The sequence below is a fragment of the Mauremys mutica genome, chromosome 4 (assembly GCF_020497125.1).
Source record: "Mauremys mutica isolate MM-2020 ecotype Southern chromosome 4, ASM2049712v1, whole genome shotgun sequence".
In the NCBI taxonomy this organism is placed as follows: Eukaryota; Metazoa; Chordata; order Testudines; family Geoemydidae; genus Mauremys; species Mauremys mutica.
Window position 1 is genome coordinate 150,698,363 of NC_059075.1, and position 14,533 is coordinate 150,712,895.

The 14,533-nt window shown below is 52.5% G+C and overlaps 1 protein-coding gene across 4 annotated transcripts in view; it reads right to left on the reverse strand.

Annotated features, from left to right (window-relative positions):
* Window positions 1-3,619: 3,619 nt before the first annotated feature.
* LOC123368287 (integrin alpha-M-like) overlaps window positions 3,620-14,533 on the reverse strand; it is a 29,914-nt gene continuing 19,000 nt past the window's right edge. Inside the window, exons 14-28 of one of the 4 annotated variants that reach the window (XM_045012948.1) lie at window positions 13,654-13,811; window positions 13,347-13,501; window positions 13,077-13,208; window positions 12,376-12,449; window positions 12,016-12,157; window positions 11,737-11,850; window positions 11,108-11,187; window positions 8,634-8,717; window positions 8,320-8,398; window positions 7,976-8,083; window positions 7,660-7,743; window positions 7,398-7,511; window positions 7,091-7,183; window positions 6,803-6,913; window positions 3,620-4,121 (exon numbers count right to left, since the gene is read on the reverse strand). In XM_045012948.1, coding sequence (XP_044868883.1) covers window positions 3,996-4,121; window positions 6,803-6,913; window positions 7,091-7,183; window positions 7,398-7,511; window positions 7,660-7,743; window positions 7,976-8,083; window positions 8,320-8,398; window positions 8,634-8,717; window positions 11,108-11,187; window positions 11,737-11,850; window positions 12,016-12,157; window positions 12,376-12,449; window positions 13,077-13,208; window positions 13,347-13,501; window positions 13,654-13,811 — 1,654 coding nt within the window. In that variant the 3' untranslated portion in view covers window positions 3,620-3,995. Of the gene's footprint in view, window positions 4,122-6,077; window positions 6,189-6,802; window positions 6,914-7,090; window positions 7,184-7,397; window positions 7,512-7,659; window positions 7,744-7,975; window positions 8,084-8,319; window positions 8,399-8,633; window positions 8,718-11,107; window positions 11,188-11,736; window positions 11,851-12,015; window positions 12,158-12,375; window positions 12,450-13,076; window positions 13,209-13,346; window positions 13,502-13,653; window positions 13,812-14,533 lie in introns of those variants that run through there. The other 3 variants (XM_045012951.1, XM_045012950.1, XM_045012949.1) reach the window with 3 other exon arrangements.

Sequence of the window (14,533 nt, forward strand, 5' to 3'; positions counted from 1 at the left end):
AGGTGAATGCCCAGCCTCCTTTTCCCCGGGAGTAAAATGGTGATTTTGCTTTTCCCCAACCCTGTACCCCCCTGTGGTTTATGTTTAATTGCAACTTGTGACTGCTCGTAAGAGTCTGCAGACTCAGCCAATCCCCCCACTGCATCCATCTTTTTGTCCCACAAATACTGTTTTACATCATCACTGCATATATTCAGGAATTGTTCCTGAGTAACCAAATCACACATTCCTTCAAAGCTTGTAATGCCTTTTCCCCTCACCCACTTATCTAACAAATCTCTCATTTCATTTACGAAAACCACATTACTCAATCCAGATCCCCTCTTAAGACTCCTTAATTTAACCCTATAGGTTTCAGGTGTAATCTGAAACTGTTTCTAAAACAGTTACTTAAATTTACCATAGTTTGAAGCATCATCAATAGGCATGTTATTGAATATGTCCAGAGCTCTGCCAGTCAATTTTGCTATTAATGTGGTCATCTTTTGATCTTCAGGGATTGCATGGAGGGTGCAGAGTCTCTCAAAGGTGACGAAATATTCGGCAATATCGCTGGATTCATCGTACTGTGGACATAGTCACTCCCATTTGTGGATTTTTGGGGACGTGGAGCCAGCAGCTGGAGGGTTTTGTCTCTTCCACTCCATAACAGCCAGTTCATGCTTCTGGGCCTCAATCTGGGCCTGTATTTCTCGGTCTATCAACTCCAGGGCTCTTTTTTCCCTGGCTGCCTCTGCATTAATTTCCATTTGTTTTAATCCCATCTGTCTTTTATGTTAATTTTCTTTCTCAGCCATTTGCAACCTGTGCAGTTGTAGGTTTTTTTGCATCTCACTATCGCTCATGTTGCTGATTTTCCTGCCTCTATTCCCTCCCCCAAAATAAGCAAACAGGAAATAACAAACCAGTAACCACTTTGTCTGGTCTCCAGCCACCACACCCAAAACTCACATAAAATCACTACCAGTATCTCAAAGCAATCAGCTGTGCACAGATCCTGCTCGACTACGCCACTGTGATGGGATGGATCACAGAAACCCCCTTGGGAATTGCCACCTGATGTGCTGAGACTACTTCTGAGCCCGTTTTCCCTGGCAGCTTGGGACTTCAGTGCCCTGCCTGGTTGTGCCAGACACACTAGCCTGCTACAAACACAGATGCAGGTCTGAACAATGTCCCCCCAAAGCTGCAGGCTTAACTGAAAACAGCGTAAGAACTGCTCCTGTCTCCAGCACTCAGCTGCCCAGCTCCCAATGGGGTCCAAACCCCAAATAAATCCATTTTACCCTATATAAAGCTTATACAGGGTAAACTCATAAATTGTTTGCCTCTATAACACTGATAGAGAGAGATGCACAGCTGTTTGCCTCCCCAAGTATTCTGGGTTAATTAATAAGTAAAAAGTGATTTTATTAAATACAAAAAGTAGGATTTAAGTGGTCCAAGTAATAACAGACAGAACAAAGTGAATTACCAAGCAAAATAAAATAAAACACACAAGTCTGAACCTAATACAGTAAGAAAGTGATTACAGATGAAATCTCACCCTCAGAGATGTTCCAGTAAGCTTCATTTACAGAGTAGGCTCCTTATAGTCTGGGTCCGGCAATCACTCACACCCCTGTGGTTACTGTCCTTCATTCCAGTTTCTTTCAGGTATCCTTTGGAGGTGGAGAGGCTCTCTTTTAAGCCAGCTGAAGATAAAATGGACTTAAATAGACTCTCTTGTGGGTGGAGACCTGCTCCTCTCTTCCATGCAGAATCCAGCTGCAAGCTGGAGTTTTGGAGTCACATGAGGAAGTCACATGTCCATGCATGACTCAGTCTTTACAGGTGGCAGCCATTGTTCACATGCTACCTTGAATGTCCCCAGGTAGACTTCTTATGTGGATTGGAGTCTTCTACAGCTCCATTGTCCATTAAGTGTTTCTTGATTGGGCACTTAACTTGGAAATTCCTGTCTTAAGAAGCTGACCATCAGCCTCACTAAGTACACTGTCAACATTCATAATTTCGAATACAAAAATGATACTTGCATACAAATGGGATGAATATATTCAGTAGATCATAACCTTTGCAGAGATATGTTACATGGCATAAGTAGCATAAAACATATTCCAGTTATGTCATATATACATTCATAAGCATATTTCCATAAAGCATTGTGAGGTGCAACATCATGTGCTGGTTGTGATTACAACTTGAATACATTTCATTCAGACTGAAAAAGGAAACCCTGGGCTGAATAGGAAGTGAGTAAAGACCAGGAGCTGAGAATATTCAAGGATTTTTCAGTGATGGTCATTTTCCCAATGGGAATCAAGTTCGTTCTCCCGCCCTGCCCCAACACACAGTCATCCGGCCAGGCTGAATGCACGAGAGCTGTTTGGGAGCTCTAAAACCTGTCCCATTGTGCTTTTGTACACTAGGTGTTCCCTAAAATGTATCCCAAAAGCCTCCAGCCCCAGACAGAACGCTGACTTAGGAAACTCACAAGGCTCTGTATTAGGTGCACAAGGGGAGACTCAGCAGCAGGATGGAAAATGGGGGAGAGGGTCAGTTTCCAACACTCTTCTTGGGCTTCCTTTTTCATTTTACCTAGTTCTAGAAAGAGAAGGAGAGAACAATCCCCTTGGACTAACACTAATGATCATTGACTATATGGATTGCTTTATGAATGCTTGTCACGGCCCTCCAAGGTCTTTTTTATGGTGCAAGGAGACCAGAGGCCAAGTGACCAGCACAGCTTTACAGAGGGGAGCAGGGGTGTCGAGTGCGGCTGGGAGACTTGCTATTTTAAAAAACAAGAGCTGCTTTGAAAAAAAAGTCTTGATATTTTATCATTAAGGAGACACAAAATGAACCCACCAGCCCTCTACCAAGATAATGGATGGGAATTTAGGAACTTTAATGAGACTATCTGGGAAACACACTTCTCTAGGACCTGAAAGCCCATAGTAGGCTTGAGGAATGACTGTGGGTGAGCCTACACCATGGACTGCTTAGATTAATTATGTCATGTACGTGATGACATAGGCCTTATAGCACTGAAGCCCCTGAACTTCTTGTCTTTCCTGAGTGGCACAGACATTATGTCCCACTGCTTAGTGGACACAGCTTTCCAACAGCGTTCACGCCACTGCCAAACACCGAGAGAATATAACCCCTTTACTCCCACGTGAGAGTCCTGTTTACAGATCTCTGGAATGCCAGGGTACAATCCAGGCTAATGAGCAGCTCTGTCACCCTCCGGCCCTGCAGCTTTGGCTGCCTTACAAAGTCTCGCTGTAATAAGTCCCATCTGGGCCACTCACAAACAGCCTAAGAGCATGCAACTCACACCCTGAGTGTCTGTGTGTAACTGCAGCCTGCTAACCACACCTGGGTTACACTCTGGCTCTCACCAGCCTGGGTTATACAGCAGGGTGACCCCAACACACACCCAGGCTTAGATTTTCTCCCAGAAATGTATGTCCTGTACTGCCCAGCCCTCTCCTGGACACTACAAATCATATTAAGTCCATTATTCCTGTAAGATTATTCCTGTGCCCACAACTTACCACCCCAAAACAGAGTTACCCAGACACTTCCATTCAAACACACTAGACTAGATAAAAGAATAAAACAAGTTTATTAACTACAAAGAGAGATTTTAAGTGAATCCAACTAATGAGGAATAAAAGTCAGAAATGGTTACAAAGAAAATAAAGATGAAACATTTACTAGTGCCTAACTTAAACTATAGCCTATTCAAGTAAAGTTTCTCACCACATGCTTTCAGAAGCCTTCCAGATCAAACTGTGTATGTCAGGCCCTCTTCCTCAGCATTCAGTGAATACTTCCTTTCTCTCTTCAGGTGCAGTGAATGCCATGGGCAGGGAAGGAGGGGTTGTCCCTGCTTTTTATAGTTTCAGTCTCACTGTTGAAAAACATTTCCAGCTGGGCACTAGGACACACAGAGTTTATGTGGAAGGATGTTCTCAGCTGGCTTTTCCTCACACGATTGAGCTTGTTTTGTTTCCCTTTCTTCTTGATGACCGTTTACGGCCTAAAGGCAAATTCAGGCAGGGACATTTCTTTCCTGAGACCTCATCTGGTTGCCAACTTCCACATGAGCAAGGCTGTGGGTTTGGGAACACGGGTCAGTAACATCATACAGGGAAATCTTATAAAACTTTACATACAATGTTGAGACACATAGCTTATCAGGCCAATACTGATCAATAACTTGTGAGTTTTTGAATTATATCTCACAAGGCATCCTTTGTACAAAGATTATTACAATAGTACGTAGGGTGTGAATACAGGAATGTATTTGGTCCCAGCCTCATTACTACATGTGGCAGGGAGTTCCTCAGGCTAAACTTGCAGAACAGAGACATTTATTTTTTCCTTTTCAATCTGTTTTAAAGTGATTTCATTTCCTTGTGTGGTGTGGAAGCTTGGACAGCACAGCCCCTGTCACTCTCTCTCTCTCTCTCTCTCTCACACACACACACACACACACACACACACACACACACACACACACACAGTATTGAGAGACAGTTTGAAGTGACGTGAGACTTCAGACAAGGCAGGCAAATGACTCTGAGAGCTTGGTTGTATTGGAAGTAACCCAGTAGCACCTCAAGGCCCCAATTGAGATCAGGGCTCCCCTTGTGCCAGGCGCTGTACAGACCCTGGCCGAGAGTGAGCCCCCCTTCTGCCGAGCGTGGCTCAGACACCGGCTGAGAATGGGCCTCCTGCTCTAATCCACTAGACCCCACTCCCTTCCACAGCTCCTGGGATAGAATCCAGGAGTCCTGGTTCCCAGCCCTGCCAGGGACACTCTGGTTGGAAGGTTTCATATTCAGCAAGGGGCATCAGGATATGGATCCACAGCATCCCACATAGTGTTGCCACCTGGATGATTTTTAACTGCCCTGGCCACTTTTTGTCCTGCTTTGCCTGTTACCAGTGATCAGTTTCACTTCACCCCACCCCCTCACAACCCAAGGGAAAATGTTTCCGTCGATAACAATCAAAGCATGCAGCTAGACAAAGAAAGAAAAATGCTCCTGGAGAACTTTCTAGTGTCCCACCTTATTGTGTAGAAAACTTGCGGCCATGCTGGTGTCACTGTACTTTGTACAATTTGACATGTGATGTTGATAATTTCTGTTTTTAAAGGTTATAAATAGGCTTGGCAGAATTCTTTTTAAAAATAATTTCCATGAACAGGACTATTTATTTCTAAGCAATTTTTAAAATTTTTTATTCATTTAAATTTTCAGTTGTGGAAAATTACTAGGGAGAGGAGGAAATCAAACCATAATTCTGTAAAGACAACAGACATTGATTTTAAAAGGTCACATTTTACAACTATTCAAACAAATTATTAACATCACATGTCAAAATATACAAAGTAAATAGCCTGAAATCAAACTCCAATATGTTCTCAAGCAGAAAATTTTGATTAGCGATGGAAATATTTTGCCAGCAGTTTGTCTGTGTGTGATGAATTCAACATTTACCAGTAAAACTCCAGTCCTTCCCAGCATAGTTATAAAGCTTTAACTTTTTGAATCTCAACCTCTATTAAATAACTGTGACCTTCACATATGGCCTGACCCCCGACACACACACAAATTCCCACAACTGGGATCATTTAAATTGATAAAAACAGGGGTGGGATGCTTAAAACCCAGAATTTTCCACATCAAAATTTAAATCAATAGAATTCTAAAAAAAATGCCTATAAAAATAACCTCAATGTTCTCCATCAAAATTATAAGAAGGTAAATAGAATTCTGCCCATCCTAATTTGAGTAACGATTGGCTCTAGTTGGCACTAGGATCTCGTTTGTTGATTGGGGGATGGGCAGTGGCCGGTCTCTCTGCATGTTGGAGGTGGCAAACATAAGGGGCGGGGGTGGACGTGGAGCAACCCAGAGGGAGGCAAAGCCAGGGGTGGGGAGGCAACATTGGCAACTCCTGCCTGGGGGGAGGGGGACAAGGAGGGTGGCAGACAGTGCCCAGCTTTAGCAATTAAAATTTAGGGGTTCTTTGACCCATCTAGGGGAGCGCATGGGGGGCTATTGTTTGGGGGTATCAGAAGCAGGCGGGTTGCCAGCGGTTACACTCTGGGTCAGGTGAGGCCCCTCGCCCTCCACCATCTGTTTGTACTGGTGCTTGAAGAAGCCAAACTGGAAGGAGACAGAGAGCGGAGAGGGGGAGAGCCAGACAGACACAGGCTCATGGCCGTGGAGGAGCAGGAGGGCTGTGGAAATCTCCGAAGGAAAGACCCTTGTCCCTTCTCCACCAGCTGGGAGAACCACAGGCAGGGCCGGCTTTAGGAAGTGCGGGGCCCGATTCAAACAGTTTCGACGGGGCCCCGGCAGGGATGACTAAAAAAACACGTAAAAAAAGCACATGGGGCTTGTACTCATCGGGTGGTGCTCCTAGTCTTCGGCGGCAGGTCCTTCACTCACTCTGGGTCTTCGGCGGCACTGAAGGACCCGCCGCCGAAGTGCTGCCAAAGACCCGGAGCGAGTGAAGGACCCGCCGCCGAAGTGCCGCCGAAGACCTGGAGCGCCGCCGGGTGAGTAAAAATTAAAAAGGAGCCTCTAGCCAGGGAAGGGATTCTCAGCCACTTGCCCCCTACTTCCCCGGCGGCCCTGCCACTGGGCGCGGGGCCCTCTTAGGCGTGGGGCCCGATTCGGGGGAATTGGTGGAATTGGCCTAAAGCTGGCCCTGACCACAGGCCCTGCCCCCAGGGTGATGGGCTGTGGGGGAGGGGTCCATTACCCTGCCCCATTACCTTGTAGAGGGCTGCGGTGATGAGAGCCAGCAGGACCAAGCCCCCCACGCTGCTGCCCACGACGATGGGCAGGTAGTTATAGACCTCGGAGCGCTCCACCACCGTCTGCACCTGGGGGAGAGGAGCTGTGAGATGGGGACCCAGGAGTCCTGGCACCATCACCCACCCCTCCTCTAACACATCAGACCCCGCTTCCTCCCTGAGCAGGGACAGGACCCAGGAGTCCTGGCTCCCAGCTCTAACCACTAGCCGATGCTCTCTCTATCCCGGGCGCAGTCGCTCTGGTACCTGGCGCCGGATGAATCCCTCCTTCTGGGTGTATTTCTCCTCCTCGTATTCAATCCGGGCCTCGCTCACCAGACTCACTTTCTGCTGCTGAGTCTGGAACAGAGAAATTCACCGTCCCTGACTGGAAACGACACAAACCAGCCCGGAGCATCGTCCCAGGGGGACCCACAGCAATATACAGGCTGTTCACACAGGGGCAATCCCTTACCCAGCACTGAGATGCAGCCACCTCTGGGGAGGGGCTCAGGGGCTGTTCACATGGGGGGATCTCTCACCTCGTGCCAAAAGGCAGAGGCAGCTGTTGTACCTGGGAGACCCACTGGAAGCTGACGTTCCCTTTGATCATGAACTCCAGCGACTGCTGCGTTTCCAGGGAGGCGATTCTGCACCGGATCTTCTTACAGGTGGCCACAGAGCAGTCCTGGGGGTGGAAAGATATCGCCGGGTGAGGCAGAGGACGTGCAGGGGCTCAGCATGGCCATGAGGGTCTGGGTCTGTCTATAGCACTTGCTGTCTGTGTTAGTGCAGAGGGAGAAGAGCTGCTGGGATCTGCACTGGCCTGTACTCACCAGCAGGGGGCGCTTGCTCATCTGCTTCACAAAGTCCTTTGAACCAGGCGTTTCAGACTCACTGTTGCACTGAGCCAGCTGGGGCTTTGGAGGGAGAGAGACATGGTGTTAGTGGGGGTGGGAAGGGGACACGGGGCCTTTCCCCTCTAGGGGGCACCAGCACCAATCTGGCACTAGGGCACAGGACTGGCTGGTTCAGAGGCTGGGGCAGGGCCTTCCCCACCAGACAGCCTGTTCCAGCAGGGGGCGCTGTAGAGCAGAGCAGGCGTCACTGGGCCCATCTCACACACACACAAGGGCAGGGAGAGGCAGGTACCTTAGAGGGGACGACCTCAGAGGCGTCCCACACCCGGACCCCGTTCAGCTCCACGGGGAACTGGAACGTGACCGAGATGGGGATGCTTTGCTGCCGCAGGTTCTTGACCTGAAAGAAACAGACTCTCCATAGGACACTGCAGGAAGAGAACCCAGGAGCTCTGATCCCCAGCCCCCGCTCTAACCCTCAGACCCCACTGCCCTGCCAGAGCTGGGGATAGAAGCCAGGAGTCCTGGCTCCCTGCCCACCCCTCCGTGCTCTAACGCACTAAACCTAACTCAGGCAGTTCCCCTCCCACCCTCTTGTCCTGTCTCCCCCCTCACACTGTGCACCGCTGGCCTCACCTCGTACCGATGTGTCACTGGCACACTTGTCCCTGCCGCCTTGGCGGAGAAGCTGACGTACTTGGTCGACTCCTCAAGGCTGGGGGAGGAAAAGGATGGAAAGAAGGAGAGAGGTGGGAGTGTGATGGATGGGGCTGGAGAGTGGGGGTGGGGTGTAATGTCCAGAAGGGGGCGCTGTGCTACAGGGATGGGCTCAGTAGGGGGCGCTCTCCTGCAATCAGCGCTGGCACCTATGACCCCATGCGGCGCTACAGCAGGGAACAGGGGTCCCAGTAGGGGGCGCTCTCCCCCCCCCCGTCTCCGCACTGACCTACCTGGTGGGGATGATGAAGTTGCCGTACTTGACTGGCAGCTCCGCCCGGTGCATCATGCGCTCGGTGATGAGGCCGCCATTGTCACTGGGGGGAGCGGAGGGCAAAGGAGACAGATGTGAGGAGATGCAGGCAGATAACTGTGCAGGGAGGTTGCACCACAGGTCACTGCCTTGTCCTGCTCCATGCACGGCCCCCTCCCACTGCCCCCCCACCCTGCCCGCTGGCCCTGCCCAGCCCCCTCACCCATGGGCGCCAACTTATATGGGCTCTTGGAGCTAAAGCCCCAGGAATATTCATAATCAGGGGCTCTGCTCCACCAATATTTGGAAATATTAGATTTTTCCCCCTCCCCGGAGTTTCCCTGCCTGAATGTAAAGAGAGCGCACGGCACGTCTCTCTCACTCTCCTTTGCTGCCGCTGCCGTAGCCTAAGGGCTGCAGCATTAGCATAAGAGGAATGCTAACCACTGCTGAAGCACTCAGGAGGGGGAGGGGAGTGGAGGGGGCCTCCCCTCCCCACCCCTCCCCTGTCCTGCCCCTACCTGGAGGAGACACAAACGGGCCAGGAGACAGACAGACATTCACCTTAGCAGCTGTTGGGGCTTCCGTGAGTGTTTGACTCTATGATTTTTTATTATGTTTGAGTGTTTGACCCTATGATTCCCCTCCTGCCCCAGCCCCAGTCCCAGCCCCTACTCCTACCCCCAGTGAGGCACAGCAGGCTGCACAGGGGAGGCAGGAAGCCACATGTGAAGGCAATGCCCCCTCCCCCAGCACCCACCAACCCACCCGCCACAGGAGGGATGGGAGAGGGAGGCTTCCTAGACCTGAGCAGCTGGGGCTTGGGTGAATTTTATGACACCCTGCTCCCCCACCCCATAGCCAGCCACCACCCTGCCTACCCCACTTCTGCCCCATGCTGGGCAAGGGGCAGCCCCATCCCCCATCCACAGTGAAGTTATGGTGAGGGGCAGCAACATGGAAGGCCACCTGTGCCCCCCCCCCAGTACCCATCATAGGGGAGGGGAGTGAGCTTTCTGGACCTGAGAGGGGCTCTAGGAGCATGTGCAGAGTGTGTGTGCCATGGGGGGCAGGAGGGGACCCTTCCCTGGAGCTTGCTGCTGCCAGTGGTGGTGATGGGGAGTCCTCTCTGGCCCTAGCCCTGGGGCAGCCTGTCTGCACCCCAAGTTCCTCATCCTCAGCCCTGCCTCACCCCAAAGCCTGCACCCCCAGCACCGAGCACGCTCCTGCACTGTGAACCCCTCATCCCCAGCCCCACCCCAGAACCCTCACCTGAGGGGAAAAACATGCAACTTAAATTTGGTGGTCAGTTTGGAGTATCATTGTATTTAGCACAATATTTGATTATTTTACACCCTTCAAAGTATGTAACTGGTTGTATACAGGTGTTTTCTCTGAATACTGTCTGTGTGCCTCAGTTTCCCCAATGCATTTCTTAAGGCTCTAGATGGTGGGATAAGGGGGTGTGATTGTTGTAAAGCCCTAGAGGGCCAGTGTGATGCCGTCTGCACAGAGAATGGCTGCAACCCTGCCTCCAGGCAACTGATGGCCTGGGCCACTCTCCTGCAAGGTGCCAACTGAAGGTGTTGGAGAACAAAGAGATCAGGTGGCCTCCTAATGCTTGGAAAAGAGACAAAGGCCAGAGGAGGGAGTGTCAGTGCCTGTGCAGACTTCTGGGAAGCGCATGGTGTGGAAGGGGATGCTGGGATGCTTTGGAACAACTCCATACAAAGCCAGTCAGGACTCTGGGGGAGCCTCCTCTCTGAGCATACTGTCTCCAGGGCAAGAAGCTTACACCTTCCTGGGTCTGACCTCGGAGCATTCAGCATGCCCTTCCACACTGTGCACTTTCTGCAGCGAGTCTGCCCAGGCAGGTCCTGGGGCAACCAGAGGTCCCTGCACCCCAACTCTGCAGTCAGATGTGACTCTCAGCCAGACAGTAAAACAGAAGGTTTATTAGATGACAGGGATACAGTCTAAAACAGAGCTTGTAAGTACAGAAAACAGGACCCCTCAGTCAGGTCCATCTTGGGGGGTGGGGAGCCCAGACCCAAGTTCTGGGCCTCTCCCGATTTCCCCAGCCAGCTCCAAACTGACACTCCCTCATCTGGCCTTTGTGTCTCTTCCGGACAAGGAGGCCACCTGATCTCTTTGTCCCCAACACCGTCAGTTGGCTCTTTGCAGGGGAAACTGAGGCACCCACACAGTATTCAGAGAAAACATTAAGAACATTCCCACTTTGTCACAACAGGTGCAACAAAATTTAATACCGTATATTAGGTATTAATAGGCAAGTGCTGCTTCTGACTTTCCACTTTTAATTGACCCTTGTCATCTTGTGGTGCTGACGCATTGTAGCTTCATTTTATATCAGTTTACAGGGTGAGAGCGTGGGGGGGGGCACCATTTTGGGCCCCACCAAAAATTATACGAACCTGCCGCCTATGCCCTCACCTGCTGGCCTTGGCTGTGATCTGCAGCCTGTCCCCCAGATCGGCCTCAGAGGAGACGCTGAAAGTGGCAACAAAGATGACCTGGAAAACACGGGGGGAAGGGGGGGTGAGAGAGCAAGTGGGCTCAGGGACTGGGGAACTGCCAGAGACTGCGGGGGCGAGGCAGACATGGAAGATTGTGGGGCCTGTTGTATGAACTTAGATGGAACAAATGGTCCCACAGCGGCAAAGGGTGTTAACATGATCCTGTCCCTGTCCAACATTAAACAGCGTTAACCTGGTTTGGGATCCAGAGATCTCAGCCGGCTCCGTGCCATGGAACACCCCATTCACCATCATTTTAAGGACCCCAAATGGGGGAGGGAACAGCCCCTCCCTTTGTTCTTTTCTCCCCCAGTGAGGTCTGATTTCCAGCCCCCCAGGTCTGGCCCTTGGTTTGCAGCCCCGGCAGGGCCTGACCCCAGCCCCGGAGTGACCTCAGGGCTCTGTTTTCACTGACTCACCGGGCTCCCCGGGCGCTTTCCCCAGCACATCTGTTGTCACGGGCTGGGCTGACCCCAGGGAACTGCCCCTCTCTGCTCCCAGCTGGGCTCACCCCTGGGGAATTCACAGGCCAGGGCCTGTCCCTACCTCGGCTCCACTCCAGAAGATGGGGTGGTTGATGTGGCAGGTGCTGTTCCTCTGAGTCTGCTCCTCGGAGCCCACGGCCGAGCTGCACTTAACGGCCACGGCCCTCCTGTTAGACTGAGCACAGGGGACCAGCCAGTGAGAGATGGGCCCACAGACCCCCTGCTGACCCCCTGCCTGCTCCCTGCAGAGCAGCATCCCCTGACAAGTCCCCTGCCTGCCCCCTGCAGCACAGCACCCCCTGCAGAGCCTACCCCTCATGCCTGGTGTACGTTGGGGTACCTGGAGCAGCAGGACCCGGCGGTAGGACAGTGCGGCCGGGTAGAAGAACTGCACTGTGGTGTTGTAGGAATTCTCCCCGTGATTCTGGATGGAGACGGTGGTGTTGATTTCAGGGGTGACCCCCACCACCAGGGTGCTCAAGCTAAGGGGAGAGAAAGGGGTGAGCTTTCTCAAGGCCATGCCCTGGCTGCTCTGTGAACTTCCTCTAGCAGTGCCCAGCCAGGGACCCCAGTGCTGCGATCTTTGCCACAGCAGTGCCCCCCACCCAGGATCCATCAGCACTGGAAATCCAAGGTGTGCTCAAGCTGGACGGGTCCCCCCATGGTGGGTGTTTTTGCGGGGAGGATTCGGTGACTTTACCCAGAGAAATTGAAGGAGACTGCTAACTGGTCATTGCAGCGGCCACCCGCGCCGCAGTCCTTCTGAAACAGGAGCTGGGGAGAGACCAGGAGGGCAGGGGTCAATGGGGAGAGGGCTGCAGCATCCATCTGCCAGAGTGACACTGCAGGGACCCAGGTGCCCTCCAGTTACCCCAGCACCTCCCGGTCCCCTGCACTGGGGCACAGCTAAACCCATCATCAGCCCCGCCCGTGCCACCCACCCACCCACTCACCCATATACCTCCTCCCCCTTCCACCTCCTGGCTCTGGCCAGCAACAGTATCACACTTCTAGGGGTGCCAGGGCAGGGGGCCTGCCTGGCTCGCTGGGGGATGGGGAACAGGGCATGGGGCCTTTTCCCTCTAAGGGGCCCCTGGCCAAAATAAGTTTTGAAAAGTGTTCAGAAAAAATCATTTTTTTAGCCAAAAATATTTTGGTTTTTGGAGAGAAATTTTGGGAACTTTGAGGAGAAGTTGGAATGTTCCCTCAGAGGGGAGACAGGTCTGTAGCCAAGGGAAACTCAACATCCATCTCTGTCGCCCTCTAGTATCTATACTCTGTGAGTGGGTTTAGAAAGCTGCTGCTGGCTCTGAACTTTTCAGTCTCTCGCTTTTGAATGCCAACATCACTGGTTCGATCCCTGCAGCAGAGCCACCATGGGGCCTGGCTCTGGAACCTTACCGAACCTGCAGACACCAGCACAGAGTCCTCGCTCAGGATGGGTCTGAGGCCACCGGCGGCAGCGATGGGCTCCCCTGTCAGGGTGTAGTTGAAGCGTAGGGTGATGGGGGTCAGTGTGTCCTCAGGGCAGAGCTGAGGAGACAGAAACATGTTGGGTCCCTGAAGGGAAAGTGGAGCTGGGACCCAGAGAGAGGTTTGTTCTCTGGGTGATTTGGGAGCGAGGGGCAGACACAGTGGGAGGGGAAGGAGCCGGGACACCCCCACACTCACAGGTAACATTATCCGGTACGTCTCACATTTCTTCTCAATGCTGAGTTGCAGCTTCCTGCTCAGGACAGGGCCGGTGGAATCGAAGGTGACTCGGATCTTCGTCCGCTCGGGGTCCAGGGCCAGGCTGTACTGGATGGTGCTGAAGATCCCGTCACCTATGGGGCAGGGAAAATGAGGGACTGAGAGCGGGAACCTGAATGGGAAATGGGGCCTTTCCCCTCTAGGGGGCGCTGACTCGAGTCCAGACCCAGAGGAAGGAACTGGCTGGCTCAGGGGGGAGGGGAACGGTGGGTGGGTTTGGTCTGACCTAGGCTGTCCATGGTGCTCTGAGTGACGGTGAAGCAGACCTCTGCCCTGGTGGCTTCTGTGTTGAGCTGCTCCTGCCCCTGGCAGTCAAAGGCCGAGGTGGGTATGTTTGGGGGCTGGAAGCTGATGGAGACGCTGACTCTGAGCACCGGCCGGGACCTGCCATGGTGGGGAACAGAACCATCACCCAGCTGCTCTTTGCAATGGAGCCAGGCCCCCTCCCTCCACAGAGCCTCCCACCCAGCTTGGATGTGCTCACAGCACCCAAGGGAGAAAAGTTATGGATTTGCAGCTCTGCTAGAGGAGATGCGGGGGGGCAGAGAAGGGAGCAGTAAAGCAGGGGCAGCAGATTTGTATAATTTTTGGTGGTGCCCAGAACAGGTCCAAGTTGTGTACTCCTACACACCCTGCCACACCCCCCCCCCGCCTAAGGCTCTGGAAGGGAGACTGGGTGCTGGTTGCAGGCTCTGGGCCAGGGCAGAGGGTATAGGTTCAGGAGGGGGTGCCAGTTCTGGGAGGGAGTTTGGGAGCAGGAGGGGGTTTGGGAGTGCAGGCTTTGGGAAGAAGTTTGGGTGTGGGATGGGTTTCGGTTGCAGAGCCCCCCCCCACACCACACTCCCTGGACACGCTATGCCCAGAACTCCTCCCACAAATCCACAGTGCCGTGAACACCACCACTTCCCCCACTCTCAGCCCCACCTCAGCCAAGAGGAGCAAGGGCAGGGGAGGAACCAGGGAGGTGTGTGGGGGCAGCAGGTGGGACTCAGCCCCAAACTTTGGTGGAGCCAGGCCCCCAGGCCCAGAATATTCCTGGAGCCCGAGCATTACGGGCTCATGCAACTTGCCAGCACTGCAGCAAAGCTATCATTGTGCCTTTCTCC